Source organism: Eleginops maclovinus, chromosome 16 (genome assembly GCF_036324505.1).
Source record: "Eleginops maclovinus isolate JMC-PN-2008 ecotype Puerto Natales chromosome 16, JC_Emac_rtc_rv5, whole genome shotgun sequence".
Classification (NCBI taxonomy): domain Eukaryota; kingdom Metazoa; phylum Chordata; class Actinopteri; order Perciformes; family Eleginopidae; genus Eleginops; species Eleginops maclovinus.
In genome coordinates this window covers 2,496,015-2,515,245 of record NC_086364.1, presented here as the reverse complement: position 1 = coordinate 2,515,245, position 19,231 = coordinate 2,496,015, and the positions used below count along the sequence as shown (strand labels likewise).

General features: G+C 44.5%; 2 protein-coding genes across 2 annotated transcripts; both read left to right on the top strand.

Moving 5' to 3' along the window:
* Nucleotides 1–776: 776 nt before the first annotated feature.
* On the top strand, nucleotides 777–5,759 carry LOC134878467 (uncharacterized). Its single transcript, XM_063904504.1, has 4 exons — nucleotides 777–863; nucleotides 1,105–1,698; nucleotides 2,633–2,812; nucleotides 4,252–5,759. Exons 2-4 carry the CDS (start codon nucleotides 1,129–1,131, stop codon nucleotides 5,311–5,313), a joined length of 1,812 nt encoding a protein of 603 aa, XP_063760574.1. The 5' UTR covers nucleotides 777–863; nucleotides 1,105–1,128; the 3' UTR covers nucleotides 5,314–5,759.
* Nucleotides 5,760–17,344: 11,585 nt separating this feature from the next.
* Nucleotides 17,345–19,213, top strand: LOC134877692 (putative nuclease HARBI1). Its single transcript, XM_063903283.1, has 4 exons — nucleotides 17,345–18,180; nucleotides 18,265–18,380; nucleotides 18,576–18,687; nucleotides 18,786–19,213. Exons 1-4 carry the CDS (start codon nucleotides 17,751–17,753, stop codon nucleotides 19,160–19,162), a joined length of 1,035 nt encoding a protein of 344 aa, XP_063759353.1. The 5' UTR covers nucleotides 17,345–17,750; the 3' UTR covers nucleotides 19,163–19,213.
* The last annotated feature ends 18 nt before the right edge of the window (nucleotides 19,214–19,231 follow it).

Here is a 19,231-nt window from a genome sequence, read left to right as displayed (position 1 = left end):
GCACCTCTCCTGCGCCCCGAGCTGAATGCAGCTGGATTTGGCGGCGGGGCTGACGTCACAGCCTTCTGTCATAAAGTATGTGTATTGTCCATGTTATATATGATATATATTATTTAAATATATAGATCTAGAGATATATCTAGAGATAGATAGAGAGATAGATATAGAGATAGATAGATAGATATTTATTATATATGTATATTGGCCATCTGTATAGTAATATAGCACATCTGTATATTTGTTCATACTACATCTGTTTATACTATGCCAATTATTCCCACCTCTTTATACTGCCCTTATCTTTACATAATCACTCTTAACTGCATATACTGTACATACTCTATATATCGCACTTGTTTCTCTTTGCACTTCTATCTATCTATCTATAATGTTGTTTTTGTTGTTTTCATTTATGAAAATACACTCGTTTGATACCTTAGGACATGTATGCGTGCTTTTTTAAAAAAAAAATTATATACATTTTGGAGTTATTACGGAGCCCCTAAGGTGACATGAAAAAAAAAAAAAAAAGTTTAGTTTCATGTGCTCACCTAAAACTTTCATGTGCTCACCTAAAACTTTCATGTGCGCACGCAAAATATTTTCATGTGAGCACATGAAAGTTTCACGTGAGCACATGAAAGTTTCACGTGAGCACATGAAAGTTTCACGTGAGCACATGAAAGTTTCACGTGAGCACATGAAACGAAAACGATTTTTTTTTTTTTGCTTTGCTTTTTCGCGCGTCGTTTTCAGTCAGTGCCACAGTCAGGATGTCGGCTGAAGATGAGTTGGAGTTGGAAACGTTCCTGCAAAGGCGACAAATACCAGACAATGTACTACATAAGTTAAAAAACGATAAGGTAAGTTTATCTTGCTTTTAATTCATTGTATGTTGGTTGAATTCATTGTATGTAGGTTGTTCAATGTCAACGTTAGACATTTAGACGCCAATACTGCGACTATCCTAGGCTACTGTTAAATGTAGGCTGTTAGCAATAGCCTATACTAACTAGCCACCTTTGCTAGCTCTCGCTGAGTTAATGTTAGCCTGTGCTGACTTAATTTCTGGAATATTTTTGTCTTTTCACATGTATTTTTCAGATCGACGTACATGTTATAACTTTAATGTCAGATGAAGAGCTGGAACAGTACATCAACACATATGGAGACCGAGTTGCTCTTCGTGCATTTTGTCGGCAAAGAACTCTAACAAACAGTAGTGAGTCCGTGAAGTCAGCCCTGATGGACAGGGTTCGAGGGAAAATAGAAGGAAGAACCTCCATCAACATCGACACAGCTCGTAGACCCATCGGCAACAGATACGCAGAAAAAGACACTCGGCGGGTAGAAATTGGATGGCTTCACGTTCTGAAGGGTGAGTGTCACCAGGTCCGAACCAAAGGTGGCGGTGGAACACGGCACTTGTCTGTGGAGAAAACAGTAACCGTGGCTGAGCTGCCAGAGATAGGCAAAGACTTATTCTTCCCAGACGGACACTCTGCCAAAGGACCCATTGGGAAGTTCGAGTTTGACCTTCGTGATTTCAGCCAGAAGTCACTTCCTCTCGATTGTACCGTAAACCAGCTGTATGAAAAGACCAAGTTGAGAATGCTTCGCGTTTATACGTGCTCCAGGGATAAAGACAGCTCAATCGTGCTCTCGGATGCATCCTCAGACGATGAGAGGCCAGTGAAGGTAGGCACTCTCTTCAACCACATTCTGTTTAAAAGCATATTGTTATGGCAGAGATGGGGACTCATAGAGTTCAGGTAGGAATGGCAGGATTTTGCTTATAGGGCCCCTTGAAGGGCTGAACCGGCACTGCCTGCCCCAATAAAGGTCTGTGCTTGCAGACTAAGTAAATAAAAGACCTCGACCCCAATTTAAGGATTTACGGTATGCAAGAACAGGTTATTTCAGGTCACAAATGCAGAGGAGTATTAGGCACATGCTTCATCCAATAGTTCAACTACAAAAGAGGATCCCCCAGAGAAATCTTATGATTCAGATGCAGCACCTACTGACTCAGTCCAGGAACTCATGAAAGCGTAAGATCCAGTAGATTTAAGCCTACTACATTTTTACAGACCCAATCTGAGATATGTTGTGCAGTGCTTCCCCAATCACATTCTGTGTCAGAGATGGAACCCCCATAAAGACATGTTATGTTATGGTAGACTTGAAAGCTTAAATCAGATCATGCATAGACCTCTGAAGTTCGCCTACAAAAAGGAACCAAAGCTACCATCTTTGCCCATATACCGAGATCCGGGTGTTAATTGAAGCTAGCTACCTATGGCAAGTTTAATTAGCTCTGGGGGTAGCAAAGATACAAGTGTGCCGTCTTCACGAAGTTCACAGTATCCACTCAAGGGCAGAGGACAAAACTGTGTAGAGCAAAACGTCAGCATTTCTGATTTCTTCCTCTCTGCGAGAGTTAAACAGGTGCGATAATTCAAAATCCCCATGTTATTTTCCCATAGAGAAAATCTCAAGATACCGGATCTCCTTATTTGGGCAAAGATGGTAGCTTTTTTTTGTAGGCGAACTTCAGAGGTCTATAAGTAAGCTTAGGTGATAATTCTGTGTTTGTTCTGTTGTTGCTTTTTTTTTGGTTGATTACTACCAGACAGGGGAACCAACCAGGCAATCAACAACAGACCAGTGCAGTCATGAGGTGGATTCCCCACTTGCCCTTGCCATCAATGTGTCTCTTGAAGACTTTGAAGCACAGTTTGGAAGTATTTCTGCTGATATTGGTGAAGACTCCACCCTTCTTTGGAATCCTTGTGACCTCAACAATATCCAGGTATAGTGTTGAACAAGGTTATTCCTAATGGTGATGAAAACTTTTGAGTCATGTAAATACAATTTCTTATGTAAGGTATAATGTATTGTCCACTGGTCGGACAATACATTATCCCGCTTATTATACGACTACTTGCCAAAAGTAGCCGTGTAATAAGTGGGAGTTCTTTTCCTCCCTCTCTTTCATTAATTCCATTTAACAGGACACCTCGGTGGCCGTTATCCCTTACTTACAGTTTTTTACGATTGTTTACACACTAAAATAAAAGATTCCACACAATTTGCGCAATTGTACTCCAAGGAGAACATTACACACAATATCTGCTTCACCCTCTTTGCAAAACATTACACACAGTGATTTGTAAAACTCTACACACATTTTTATACCTTAGACACAGATAAGGATTGTGAGGTTACTTCCTTGTCATTACAAAGCCCTGGACTGCCAATGACAACACTAATGAACAAATTGGATAATCACATCCACCAGGCGTGGAAGCACTCATGTGCTAATTTGAAAACTCAGCACTCAGGTGTGCTATACAGTCTTGTTGCTTTTACAGAAGTTGTTCTTCAGAGTCAAAGTGTATGTACTTTATGCAGTCATTTTTATTTGTCTACAGATTTTATTTGTTTCATTGATTTAATTGTTAGTTGATTACTGTAACTGATTATGGTAAGAAATACTGTAAGTATTGAAAGAAATACTTGAAATATTCAGTCTGCAGCATCAGTGTTGTGCAGTGCAAGTGCAAGTTTATAGACCTATTTGTGTACATTTTCCCTATATCTCAAACTAATCTGAAGAATGTTGTGGGGTTGTCACTATTTTTTGACATCTAAATTATCCCTTACATAACAATGTCTGGCCAAAAATGTAGCACATGCTATTTCCTAAAAGAAGTTTTTTTTACAAATGTGTGTTGCATTTATCACAGCAGTGTGAAACTGGCTGCAATAGTGTCTGATGATCATTGAGGACTGTGTTTGTTAAATGAAAACTAATAGCATTTTCACAAATATGTGTATATGTTTTGACTGAAGTGTGTATGTTTTGACTGAAGTGTGTATGTTTTGACTGAAGTGTGTCATTTTGCAAACAATCCAGGAATTATGCTACTTGAGTGTGGCATTTGGATAAATGTGTGTATATTTTGATTAAAAAAAAACCCGTTTTTCAAAATTGTGTGTAAACAAATGAAAAAAACTGTAATAGGCTGTAACCTACCTGCCAATCAGAAAAGACTATTTCTTCTCCCTTGGCGATAATCATAATTTTTGCTGTATGATAAATTGCTGTATTTGCTGTATGGTAAACTGAATGTCAACATGTATTGACAGTCATTAATTGATTTTCTGTCAGTAAACTAACTTATTTAATCAATCAATAATTCATCTAATTGTTTGTTGTTGTTTTTGTTGTTGTTTTTTAAATTGCAGCATTCTTCATTGAACGATGGACCTGCATCATCGAACAGTCTTACAGCATCACCAGATCAGTCTGAAAAAGAAGTCCTGTACGTGGAATTAAGACGAGTAAACATAGTTCATGATGTCCTTAATGTCTTCATGGAACCAAGAGTACTGAATGTTAATCTGAAAATGGAGTTAATAAATGAGAAAGCTGTGGACAGTGATGGTGTGTCAAGAGAGGTGTATTCCGCCTTCTGGGAACACTTCTTGGAACAGTGTGAGGGGGAAGAAGAGAGAGTTCCCAGACTACGACCAGACTATTCTGAGAAGGAATGGAAAGCAGTTGGAAGAGTTTGGTTGAAAGGATACTTGGACCACGGTATCATGCCTATCAGACTGTCACCAGCTTTTGTTCTTGCATGCTGCCAAGGAGTCAGCTCAGTGGATGAAGAACTCTTGATGACGTCCTTTGCCAGATTCCTATCAGTGACTGAGACACTTTGCATTGAAAAAGCAATGCAGGGCAACATGGATGAGAGTGATGAGGAGGAATTACTCGACCTCTTCTCAAGAATGGGCGCACACTGCCTGCCCTGTAAAGAGAACCTAAGGGCTACCATTCTAACAATGGCACACAAAGGTCTTCTTCAAGAGCCGAAATTTATAATTGATTGTTTCCAGTCCAGTATTCACACTGCTTTGCCAACTCCCATAACCAAAGGCCGCCTAATGGAACTCTATGAGTCTAAGAGACCAACCAACAGGAAAGTGGCACAGATGATTAAACCGTCCAATGAAACCTTAAATACACAGGAACAGGCAGCCCTCAACCACCTACTACGATATGTCAGAAGCATTGACCAAAAGAAGCTAGAAACCTTTTTGCGCTTCTGCACAGGGTCCACTGTGCTGTGCAAAGACAAAATTGAGGTAACTTTTAATAAATTGTGTGGTTTAAGTCGCAGGCCTGTTGCACACACTTGTGGAGCTGTACTTGAATTACCATGTACCTACAGCACATACCCTGAATTTCGACAAGAATTTGACTGTGTACTGTCTGGTGATTGTTTCACAATGGATATTGTGTAGACACAGTTACACTTGTCACCTTTCTAACAATGATACATTTGTTCTCATTCGCACATAAATGTTATTCTAAAAAGTGAATCTTAAAGGAGTTAAAACATGAGATGGCTGCTGACAATCAATGTTTGTTGTTGAGTTGTTGTAATGGATGTAAGAAATGTCAATGTTTGTTTTGTAATGACACAGAATTTGATTGGTGATTGATTTGGTGATGAATTTGATTGGTGATTGTTCCACAATGGATATTGTGTAAACACAGTTGAATTTGCAGATTTGCATTTAGCAGTTAAATACAGTACACACTGTTGCTGTTCATGAACGTGTACAATGATTTTTATTAAGATAAATGTTGCATTTCACACGTTGACTTGTTTCACATTTGAATGGCAAATACCAATGGCTGTTTTTGTTGAAGCCTCACATGGTAAACATACTCAAAATATCCAAAATACTGTAAAATGAAGATTACAATTTCCTCATTCGTATCATGCCTCATTTCTTTGCTGCGCTTGTGTCCATATTTCCCTGTTAATGACTGATGTGAGGGCAAAGCACAACATCCTACATTACCAAGATTCATAATACACATAACATAACAGACAAATTAACAGTGTCAGTAGGCTATAATTTATCAATTACATACTGACGGGGGAATGTTGATGTGTTTCATGTAGATGGAATTAGAGAGTGGATCTGATTTCATTTCTTAAGTGCAGATACAAATCCAATGCTTGATAAGCATCAGCCGGAAGATGCAATTGGGATTCAACCATCAGGAAGTTGCAGATGTTGTAGATGTCTGTGTCACATGGTACTGTTGGTCGAAATGTACAGCTACTCTGACAAAGCTGTAAATCGGCTCTTTCCACTGGGGAAATGCAATCATCGGCTCTGTGGAGTTCAGGGAACAGGTACATGATTTTGGGTCGACCACTGGGCACTCTGTCATTCTTTGATGGCCTGATGACATGGGAATCCCACACACGGGTAGTCTCATCTAACTCATCCTGGGGGAAAAAAGTTTATTGGGAAGAAATTCAGTGATTTTTGCCATTTGTTATTCTCATGGGGTTTTTTGTTGTTGTTTGTTTAAATATGTAACCAAAACTAGCTTGTCGTTGCTAACTCTTCTAGAAACGCACCCCTGATAAGCACCTTTACGCGCTCCAGAGGGCTGTATTAAGGTCGAGCGGCCACTAGGTGAAACAGATCGATGTCGACAGTAGGCATAGTTCTAAGCCTAATCATAGACATCATGACATTATTTCCCATGAGGCTACATTAAATAGTGAAAATCCAGTTAGGCCTATAATCAACCACTTAGGCTACATTGGAGCTTAAGCATCTTCAGTTTTAACTTGACCAGAAATCATTATCCCATACCCTAGCCTACTTCGTTCAATCTGTCCAACTTCACCGGCACAATTGAACAGTAGCCTGATAATAGCCTACGTGTTGGAAACCGAGTGTAGGATAACGACGTTTCATTGGCAAAAGTAGGCTATTAGACCAACCAACAATATGAAATATTAAGAAGAGTTATTTTATTTCACCGAGTGTATTAGTGCTTGTGGACTGATTTATTACCCCGGCCCGGCCGACCTTTATTTGTCCAAATTGACCAAGCCCCCGGCTATTAGGCTACTGTAGGTGTGTAACAATGTAATCAACAGTGTTTTGTGACAGCCTCGGTTTACAGTAACAGGCTATGTGTAGCTCACCTGAATGATGCCCATGAAGCAGAATTGAATTAGACCTCTGTCCAAATATGCACCGTCGAACAAGCCACGGTCCTTCAGATCAGCAAACAGACAGATGTAAAACTCCATTGATTCTCTCCTGAGGAAGCCCCACCAACTTTCTATCCTCTGATTGGCCGTGCTTGCCCCTTCAAGGTAGCTGTCAATTGCAGAGCCATCCTGGATGTTTCGACGAAGAAAGCGCTGGCAATCTCTCACTTTGCCATTCTCAGTGCCTCGGTCGCCTCGGACGACCCTCGGACAACCGCCCAACCTTTTCACCGCCTCCATATAATAACCACCAATAAGTTTGGGGTCACTGCTTGTCGTAAACGCGTTTAACCAGATGATTTTACGCGAGAATCCGTCGATGCAGCCATTAATACATATTCCAAAAGGATTCAATTTGTCGTAGGAATCTAAGTGCCAGATGTAATTAGGCCCTTTGGCAAAATAGTTGCGGCGACGCAGCCGTCTCCTCACCCTGAGCTCCACACCCCTAGGATCTAGCTCTCGGAGTATTAAACGTACATCCTCTTTTCTTATTTTGATTCCATTTTCCCTGCATTTAGTGTACATCCACCTATAACCGTGGAGCTGGCCAGATGTTTGCAACTGCTCATGGATGAAGTTTATTGCCGGATCCAAATCGCTGAATCCCTGGCGCCGGAACAGATTACACGACTTTAGAATCCTTTTCAAATGTCGTATCGAAACAACATGGTGGTGACGACTTGCGAGCAAAGCAGCAATGTCCTTATAATAAATACCGAGATTGAAATATAGCGCAACTAACTCCTGTACTGTAGTCATTTCTTTCACTGACTGTCTCCAGTAGCCTTATGGGCCAGGCTACATCAATCTACAGCTTTCATGTGCTCACCTAAAACTTTCATGTGCTCACATGAAACTTTCATGTGCTCACGTGAAACTTACATGTGCGCACATGAAAATATTTTGCGTGCGCACATGAAAGTTTCACGTGAGCACATGAAAGTTTCACGTGAGCACATGAAAGTTTTAGGTGAGCACATGAAACTAAACTTTTTTTTTTTTTTTTTCATGTCACCTTAGGGGCTCCGTAAGTTATAGCCCCCCCTGGAGAAAACTCCACCAGCCGCCACTATTCCTTTACCTTTCCCTGAAACGTCACGGGGTTAAGGAATAGTGGATAGGAGAATTCAAAAGGACTCAGGAGAAGAGGCTGCGGTGCTTTGAGAATCTGACTGCACTTACACTATCCACCGTATTTATGATGAAGGACGTTATTAATGTGCGTAGCTGTGGGGAACTACAGCTACTCTGCACCGTGCTCTCTGATGGTGCTGTTTTATGCTTTATGAACGAGGACAACAGAGAGACATATATTCTTCAATACAAAGGTTGGAAATGAAATTAAAAAGGAAAGTGAAACTTATGCTTGTCACCCTCACTCTCCGGTCCACATTAATCCACATGAATCCCAAAACGTATGATTATATGAAAATATTTTAAAATAAATACAAATGTGCTCATTATAAACTAGTTATGCCTTAACCTATCACTTTGCATACCACAATTCAAACATGTTTTAAAACGTTTAAGAAACCCCACACAGCTCAGTAAACACTGAAATGTGGACTTTATTTGATCATTTCAATAAAAAAGTAAATTTTATATTTCTCCTTTTGATTAATAAAGAGCTGAACGTTCAAAACAAAGCACTTTAGCAAGTTACAGTATAAGTTTTAAAATGCTTAATAAGCACCATAACTTTCATGAAACGCATTTCTCCGTCACGATCGGGTGTTTCCGTGAACGGCCGAACGGAGGGGATCTTGGGATCTCGCCCGGGGTGTAAATTCACTGTAGAACCGCCACTGACAGTTAGCCTGGTAATACCAGCCTGTTAGACTTCGATTCTCTCCGGCATACAGTCTGGAGCAGCGTCATTGGATTTGGATTACTGTGTTGGGTGGAAACTTGTCTGAAATTTAAAATCATTGGAGTTCCCTTAACCAATCACTAACGTTTGGTAATTGTATAAAACTCCCCCGTTAGTTGGACTATTCCATGTGACCCCTAGCCAGAATTACAAGTGGTCTCAACCATGTGGCGCAATTTCGCAACGTGCACTTGCTGTTCAGTGGAAGCAAGAAGACTGATGGCGATCGGACTGTCACTATTGTGTTATAACCGCATAACTGTGATATAGTGTTGGCGGAGTCTGTGTGTTGTGGACATGCGTATAGACCACACACACACACACATTCACACACATTTACACACAAACCCACACGAGAGAACACACCCTGTATAACACGCTAACCCCTGCTAAACCTACATCAATGTTCAGTTCATCACCCTGCGATAAAGTCTGTTAAAGTTGGAACTGCCTGTGGACAGCCGTTCTTCCTCACAAGTCGTTCGACCCTTCTTACAGAGGATAGGAAATCAAGCTGCAGCACAACCAAAACTTTGCACGCACCGTGTCCTCCACAAATGCTCCTTCGAGCCGGATTGTGTTTACAGCTTTTCCTAATGGCGACATCACAACATCACGATGAGGAAGAAGAACGTCAAGGTGCTCGTCCTCGCCGGCCCCAAAGGGTCCCGGGACATCTATAGGACTACGTTCTGGCTTATCCACCCCGACAGCTTGTTCCACCTGCACTGCCAGACGACATACAACGCAGTGACACTGGGTCTCACCCAGGGTTGAACTATCGAACATCCACACCTGAACGACGCTGGACTGAAGGAAGGGAAGACCCTGAAACGGATAGATTACGCCGTATGGAACAGTGTGTATGGGATGTACAGCAGCAGGTCAGGATGTTACAGAGCACACTACAGACATCGATGGAACTCGGCAGGCGTACGCCACATGCGCCCCAGCTCATGCCAGAACGTACCGCTAGTCTGCCTCGCCTCTCTTCTGACATCAGACGACCTGCAACCATCACTGATGAAGGCCGTGTGGATATGCCTCCACGACATCACCTGCCTCGGTGCCGTCATTACCTGCTGTGTTCCAAACATTGCCCCATATTACACAGGCCTCTCCTTTCCAGCCACCTCGTCAGCAACAAGCATCACACCTCAGTCCAACACATGCTCCAGTCCGATTGGCTCCCGCTTCTCCAGGACATTATGTCCCCTTTCCTCAAATGCCTGTCTCCCCTGCGCATTCCCCTCTGGCGCCACGGTCTGGATCTGCTCCAGCTGGCCTACCACATCCACTTCTGCCACAGCAACAGCAGCACCAGAAGCAACGGTCTCCGGCATATACCACTGCCCGGCCAAGTCCTCCTCCTGCCGTCTGGCAACCTGCTTACCCTCAGGCACATCCAAATCCTGTACAGTACCAACAACACATGCCTGCTATGGTTCCCGGCATGAATTCACATCTTCTAGGGCAGCCTCCCATTCTGCAGCCACAGCATCCCCCTCAGGCTGCAGGCCAACAGCATGTGCATCCACCTCACTCCACCAGCTATCCAAATACCTTTCCACCGCCCACACACTATAACGTGCCTCTGTACGCTCAGGCCCAGCCAGCGGCACAGATGCCAAACTTGATGGAGATGGCCATATCCTCCTCATATGGTATTCCGCGGCCCAAACTGATCAGTTTCACGACTGGGAAAGAGAGTGATTTCCTGCTGCTGAAGAAAGGGCTAGATGGGGTATTGGGTCCACATGCTCACCTGTCTGAAGATTATAAATACCAAGTGCTGCTAGATCATCTCAAATTTCCCAGTGCCTTCCAAATAGCCAAGAGGTATGTCCATGACACCATGCCATACACCAAGGCCATGCAGGCACTGCAGCAGCGCTATGGACAGCCAAGACAATTAGTGCAAGGTGAAATAAACACCATCCTTAATGCGCCTGCCGTGAAATATGGAGATGCCATGGGCTTTGAGGACTTTGCTCTGTCAGTTAATAGCCTTGTTGGACTGCTTAGCAGCCTGCATGGTGCAGCTAGAAGTGAACTATTGTGTGGCTCTCATGTGGATAGACTGCTTACTAAACTCCCATCCTCATACAGGGACGGCTTTGCAGAGTATTGTTTAACAACAGGCATTCTGCAGAGTGGCACTACGAACACCTACACACTCCCTGATCTTGCTGTCTGGTTGGAGAGGAAATCACAAGCAATCCAGATATCCAGGCGAGCTACAGAAAGCTACACTGCCGACAAGCCACCCTCAGAGCATAGAGAGCAGAAACAATTCAAGGCTTCAAAACCTCAATCTACTGTTTATTATGGCACTAACCAAGTCCCAGATAAGCCCATTACTGCCTCTACAACATCTTCTTCCGGGAAGAGAGAGACACCTAAAGACAATAAAAGGGAACGTTTCAAGCCCTTCTGTCCCTTCTGCAACAGTACAGAACATTACCTGAACTCATGTCATGACCTCAGCAAGCTGACAACCACACAAATAGCAGCATGGATAAAAGACAATAAACGCTGCTGGAAGTGTGGCAGGGCACATCCGCCTGATAACTGCACTCTGAAGAAACCATGTGCTACCTGTGGTGAGCAACACCTGCAGATTCTGCACGAGACTGTTTCCAGCACAGATAAGAGTGTCCTTGCAGTGAGTACAGTATCCAGCGCCATCTACTTGGATCAGGTCACCCACTCTGGCATAGTGATGTTAAAGGTCGTGCCAGTGAAACTCCACAGTAAAGGCAAAACACTATCCACACATGCTATCCTGGATGATGGGTCCGAAAGAACCATCATACTCTCATCTGCAGTGCACTACTTGCAACTGGGCGGAGCAGATGAGTCGCTCAAACTCCGCACTATCAGACAGGAGGTGTCAGAGCTGCAGGGAGCCTCTGTGTCCTTTGATGTGTCAGCACCATGATGCCCTCAAGTGAGACATCACATCAGCCGTGCCTTCACTGCTAAAGAGCTAGACCTTGGTAAACAATCCTGCCCAATGGATGTTTTACAGCAGAAGTATTCCCACCTTGGAAATATTCCAGTTAAAGCATTCAAAGGTGTACAACCTATGCTTCTGATAGGCTCAGACAACCCACAGCTTATCACTCCCACATCTCCTGTCAGGATGGGGCCCCTAGGCAGCCCTGTCGCTGTGAAAACTAAGCTCGGCTGGGCTATACAGGGACCAGCTACTTTCCTCCATCAGCCCGATGGAGCCACTTGTCTCCAAACATCATTAATCCCTCTACACTCTCAAGACCTGCGCACCAGTGTTGAAAGACTATGGCAGCTTGATGTGCTGCCATTTCGGCCCAAGAGAGAAGCCACTCGGTCAAAGCAGGACAAAGAGTCCTTGGAGACACTGGAGGCAAAGACAGCGCGAGTTGATGTCGAGGGCATTTCCCGCTATGCAACTCCTCTTCTGCGCCGAAAAAATGTTGCCAAATTAAAGACTCGCCCAGACGTAGTCATGGCCCTCCTGTGATCCACAGAGAGGCGCCTGGCAAAGGACCCCGAGCTGGCGCAAATGTACAATCAAGAAATCCACAGACTGGAGCAGGCAGGCTACGCCATCAAACTCACACCAGAGCAGGTTGAAAGCACAGAGGAGTCCTGGTATATCCCTCATCACCTTGTATACCGAAATCGGAAGCCCCGAGTGGTTTTTAACTGCTCCTTCCGTCACCAGCAAGGCTGCCTTAATGACCAGTTGTTACCTGGTCCAACCCTTGGCTCTTCCTTACTCGGCGTCCTGCTGCGATTCAGAAAACATCCTGTGGCTGTGAGCGGAGACATCAAAGGCATGTTTCACCAGGTGCGCCTTCTTCCACAGGATCAGCCCCTGTTAAGGTTTATTTGGAGAGACATTGAGAGGGAACGGAGCCCAAACATTTACCAGTGGCGGGTGCTCCCCTTTGGGACAACATGCAGCCCCTGTTGCGCCACTTATGCCCTCCAGCGGCACGTACAGAGCCACGGAGAAGAGAATGAAGATGTTGTGAATTCAGTTCTGCACTCATTTTATGTGGACAACTGCCTTCAGTCCCTACCTACAGCAACTCAATCTAAACAGCTCATTGACAACACAAGGCAGATTCTTGCTGCTGGTGGGTTTGAGATCAGGCAGTGGGCCAGCAATCACCCAGAGACGGTGGCTCACCTACCATCTGATGCCAGATCAGAGGGATGTGATCTGTGGCTAAAGGCTAACCAGGCTGATCCTCAGGAGCCAAGCCTTGGGCTCGCATGGCACTGTCCATCTGACAGGATTGGATATAAATGCCGCCCAGTTTCATCTGCAGACGCCACAAAGCGCAACGTCTACAGGATATTAGCCTCACAATATGACCCATTAGGCTACATCACGCCCTTCACCACGCAAGCTAAAGTCCTTGTGCAGTCTCTCTGGAAGAAGGAGACAGGCTGGGATGAGCCAATCGAGGATGAGCTACTTCGCCAGTGGCAGGAGTGGCTTAGTGAGCTTCAACATCTGCCTACCATCAGTATTCCCAGGTGCTACATCACACCTGAAACTGAAAACCGCTAAATCCAGCTGCATGTTTTCTGCGACGCCTCAGAGCGTGCTTATGGAGCAGTGGCATATCTGCGGCTGCAGGCTTCTCATGACGTGGTCCACACCACCTTTGTCATGGCCCGATCGCGTGTCGCTCCCAGAAAACAGACATCAAAGCCGCTTGGCTATGTGTCATCCCACATCACAGATGAGGATCCCATTACTCCAAATCTGCTGCTCATGGGGCGGCGAGATGCCTCTCTCCCTCAGGCAGCATATGGACCAAGAGAGCTTCTCGGCAGACGTAGATGGAGACACAGCCAAGTCATCGCCGACCAATTCTGGACTCCGTTCACCCAGCGTTGCCTCCCAAGCCTGCAGCAACGTCAGAAGTGGCAGCAGTCCACTCCAGATCTGACAGTGGGGCAAGTGGTAATGGTTGTAGACTCACAACTGCCACGTGCTCTTTGGCCTGTGGGCAGAGTCAAACAGGTGACGCCAGGCCCTGATGGACGGATCAGGGTGGCAGACGTGGCTATAGGGAAGCACACCTATCGCCGCTCCGTTACCAAACTCGTCATCCTGCCGGAGATGCCTGCTGAGGATGCAGTCATAGTAACAGGGACTTTTACGGGATCCTAATGTGCTGTGCACATTAGGGGGTGGCTGTATAAAACTCCCCCTTTAGTTGGACTATTCCATGTGACCCCTAGCCAGAATTACAAGTGGTCTCAATCATGTGGCGCAATTTCGCAACGTGCACTTGCTGTTCAGTGGAAGCAAGGAGACTGATGGCGATCGGACTGTCACTATTGTGTTATAACCGCATAACTGTGATATAGTGTTGGCGGAGTCTGTGTGTTGTGGACATGCGTGTGCGTGCATGAAAAATAGACCACACACACACACACATTCACACACATTTACACACAAACCCACACGAGAGAACACACCCTGTATAACACGCTAACCCCTGCTAAACCTACATCAATGTTCAGTTCATCACCCTGCGATAAAGTCTGTTAAAGTTGGAACTGCCTGTGGACAGCCGTTCTTCCTCACAAGTCGTTCGACCCTTCTTACAGAGGATAGGAAATCAAGCTGCAGCACAACCAAAACTTTGCACGCACCGTGTCCTCCACAGTAATGACGTATGTTATGCGCCGAATGGCAGGCTCTGACAGGGACTCTTTTTGCGGCATCTCGCCCGGGGGGCGGGGTTACGTACTGCGTCACATCTCTCATGCCGCGCGCACCATAGCGGCACAGGCAGGCACAGAGCTAGGTCTTAGGTCTAACAAGTTATGCTTTTACCAACAAGCTTCTTGATGGAAAAGTGGTGTTTAATTTCCATAATCTTTGTTTAGTGAACGCATAAAACCGTCAGTTTGTAAGCGAAATTTAGAATTACGATCTTTGAGTTCGTTTATCGTTACCCAGCAACCGAGTCTATAAGTGTTGTAAATTATTGCAATTTCATCATTTACGAGAAGTATCGTAGCACAGTGGTTAGAGGAGCGGGATTACACCGAAAGCTCTATGGTTCAAATCCAGCATCAATCATTATGCCAATGTTCGTTTTGGACTGGATATTTACATGCCAACACAAAAAAGTTCTAAAAGTAGCCAAATAAGAGTTTGTTAGTGTGTGTCTACAGTTTAAGTGCATTTATATTGCTAGTGCTTAGCATGCTAAGCGGAGATTTAGCTTTATCCAATGCTGACTTATGAAATGGGGATGTGTGCATCCTGTTTAGTTAAGATTTTGACTGTTAATGGGAGAGATTAATTTTTGCTTGGGGTAGCCTAATGCCCACTATGATTTGAAGTTAAGTCCAGTTACGAGTTAAGTTTAGACTCAAGTAGACCTATCCTGTCCCGGCTTGAAGTAGCCTTTGATGAAGGTATACCTACATTAAATGAAGACAGCTTTGTGAATAGCCTCCTTGCACGGTAACCGTAAATTCTACTTCCGCTGTTACTTGTATGCGCGTCTAAACTTCCGGTCGAACACTTCCGTGTTATGATAGCGTTTGACAGCTGGATACCGGTAACCGGCTTTTACTATTTAGAAGTGTACAATGAGTGTGTTCACAATAAAAGAAAGACGACTGACCTTTCAAAGGGTGGGGACATCGGCACTGCACTGTTGTGTACCTCAGTGTACGAATTCTTCGAGGTACAATAAGCTACTTTCCTTTCATTCATTTCCCGTTGACCCGGCGGTACGGGCCGAGTGGCTGAGGAGAATCCGAAGGGATAATTTCAGTCCGACGAAACATTCAAAGGTCTGCAGTAGGCACTTTAAAAGCACAGATTTTGTCGTGACAGCCGGGGGACTAAGAAAACTCAAAAAGGGATCAGTCCCTGTTCTGTTTTCTTGGAACGGGTTTGAGCTATCGGCACCTAGACCGAGTGTTTGGGAGAGGCGCCCGCGGCCAGATGTGGAGAGTCCCGATGTCTCTGACAACGAGATGGAAATCGCGGCTGTAGCTACTGACCACGACTACTCGGTGTTGCCACAAACGGTGATACGAGCAAGTGACTTGGTTGAGGACAACGAAGCCTTGCGTCGGAGGATTTTGGACATTGAACATTGAAAAGTCGAGCAAAGACCACGTTAAATTATAAAAGTAAGTAAAGCTATTACCACAGTAATATCACTATGTAAGCGCTAATGTTAGCTATGTAGCTACAATAATATTGTGCCATAGTTACAACTTACCTTCATAATTGTCGATATAACTGGATAGGTACATTTTGTATCCCTTATCACGTTTGCTCTTCGGTGTAGAACTGCCCATCCGAACAAGTCGGTGGACATCTGAGATAGAAATGTTTGGGAGATCCTGCAGGCATCTAGTGTAGAAACTCGCCATGTTTGACGTTCACCGATATCACACCGGAAGTTTAGAAGCGCATACAGTAACAGCGGAAGTAGAATTTACGGTTACCGTGCAACGAGGCTATTATCGCCACCGATGTTTTAATCGCCACCGCCCAAGCAATTACAACCAACCCATAATCAGCAAATAAAGACATTAACATCCCATTTGTAACATTTCTTTGCCATACAAAATAAATATGATACAAACAAAATCTAAGACCTAGGTTCGCTAGCTCATCCTGTGCGCAATATGGTGTGCGCCGACCCTCGCCGACGACAACTCGCATGAGAGATGTGACGCAGTACGTAACCCCGCCCCCCGAGCGAGATGCCCCAAAATTTCAGAGTCCCGGGCTCTGACATGACGCTTCCTACTTCCACTTTCACAGTAGTAAACAAATCGCTACCTGCTAGCGTGGCTGTCAAAATGGCTGTCAACGACATGTGTCGATGTTGTCAATGTAACCTAAGGATTCAGGGGACAATTCGTAACTCAAAACAATTATTTGAAAAAAAGGAAGAATTCCTTCAAGAGTTGAAACAACCGACCGGATAGCTAGTAGCGTCTCTACCTCTGTCGCCATTGTTGAACTACAGACTAGACTACAATTCAAACTCGGCACCAACTTTGACGTAATAGCTCTCAACCCCTCCCCCTGTTCGCTGATTGGCCCGATAGAATTCTTAGTTCCAGTAATCGTACGTAATGAGTGTCAGGGTGGGGGAAGGACCCAGGTGCAGAAGCAAAAAGAGGAGGCCGGGGTTCAAAAAACAAAAGGCAAGCTTTTATTTATGAAAAAGCTGATAACAAAAATACAGAAAAAGTACAAGGAAAAGGTATCAAAATAAAAACGCAGACAAACTGGTGGAAAATGGAGAGCTAACTAGGGAGATCCAAATCACTACAGGGGCCTGTACTACGAAGCTGGTTTTCTGGCTTACCGGGGTAACTTCGAGAGTAACTTGGTCACGTGCAGCGTATGTTGCTGGTTAACCCATACTACGAAAGTTGGATATGTTAAAACCGAGGTATGCTGCCATGGCAACATACGTAGGATCCCAAAACTGGTCTTCCCAGTTTTAGTTCTTGGTTAACCCTAGCAGCCTGTACTACGAAGCTGGTTTTCTGGCTTACCGGGGTAACTTCGAGAGTAACTTGGTCACGTGCAGCGTATGTTGCTGGTTAACCCATACTACGAAAGTTGGATATGTTAAAACCGAGGTATGCTGCCATGGCAATATACGTAGGATCCCAAAACTGGTCTTCCCAGTTTTAGTTCTTGGTTAACCCTAGGTTTCCGATTAACCACACCCTATTTAGACACCACTCCTCCACCGACATGTCCCCTAAAGACAATGCCAGCATACCTGGACGATCCGTACGATATAGGCGCGCAGATTGTGAGGGGCTCTCTTCGGAGGGCGAGGGTATTTAGAGACCGCCAGAATCCGCTGGCGTACCCGGACGATGTTCTCCATGAAAGATATAGATTCTCAGCTGAGGGAATTCGTTACCTATGCCAGCTGCTCGAGGCGGACGTCTCTAATGTAACCCGCCGAAGTCAGGCCCTCACAATCGAGCAAATGTTATGTCTTTCATTGCGCTATTTCGCCAGCGGACAATATATGTATTCCATCGGTGATGCTGAAAACCTGAGTAAGAACACTGTATGCCGGGTGATACGGAAGGTGGTACTTGCTCTCACTAAACTGGTGGATGCATTTGTTGTATTCCCTGGCCATTTGCCTGCACGTCAGATAAAAGAAGGGTTCTATGCAATCGCTGGTAATATGCCACTAATCTAAAAATAGGTAATTTGCACATTTCATAATTGTGACTGGCAACTGATTTGACTAACAAAATATCTAGGTTTCCCAAGAGTAATTGGAGCCATTGATTGTACGCACATTCCTATCAGTGCACCCCTGGGAGAGCATGAGCGGGATTTTGTGAATAGAAAGTCCAAACACACCATCAATGTCCAGGTAATACACAAGACTAACAGATTAACAGTAGGCGTACATTGTACAGTCCACGATTCATTGGAATAGGTAATGTCAACCTGTCAATTCCTGTTGTCATGTAGAATGATTTCCTGTCCTCTGCATGGGGTGGTGTCATTTACATGCGCAACAGCATGCCTCACCTGTTATGTTCCTTACCTGTGCACATATTCTTAGATGACATGCGATCACCACTATATGATCACAAGCCTGGATGCAAGGTGGCCAGGGTCAGTCCATGACTCCCGTATATTCAGAGAATCATCACTGTCTGACAGATTCCACCAAGGTAAAAGTCCTATATCGATTTACCTGAAGTAATATGCTTTAATAGTGAACATGAAATCAGTGTGACAGTTGTTTAATTTTTCCTCCATTTCATCTAAGGGCAATTTGATGGAATCCTGCTGGGGGACCGTGGCTACGCATGCATGAAGTTCCTCATCACACCATTTCCTGATCCACAAACAAGGCAACAGAGATCATTTAATCATGCACACAGTGTCACTAGGGCCAGGATCGAAATGACATTTGGCATATTGAAGGCCCGATTCGCCTGCCTGAAGGTCCTTCGGGTCAAGCCAGACAGGGCCTGCCAAACCATAGCAGCATGTGTGGTTCTTCAGAATGTCGCCACAATAAGGAAGGAAAGAGTGCCCCCTCATGATCCTCCCCCACCCCCTGATATTACTGATCCAATCACCCTGGATCATCCAACAGGCCGTGCTGTCAGGGATGCCATTACCAACCAGTTTTTCCAATGAATTGTACACACCACAAATTAAATGCACAAAAATAAAGACATGTCACACCAATCTCTGATATTATTCATT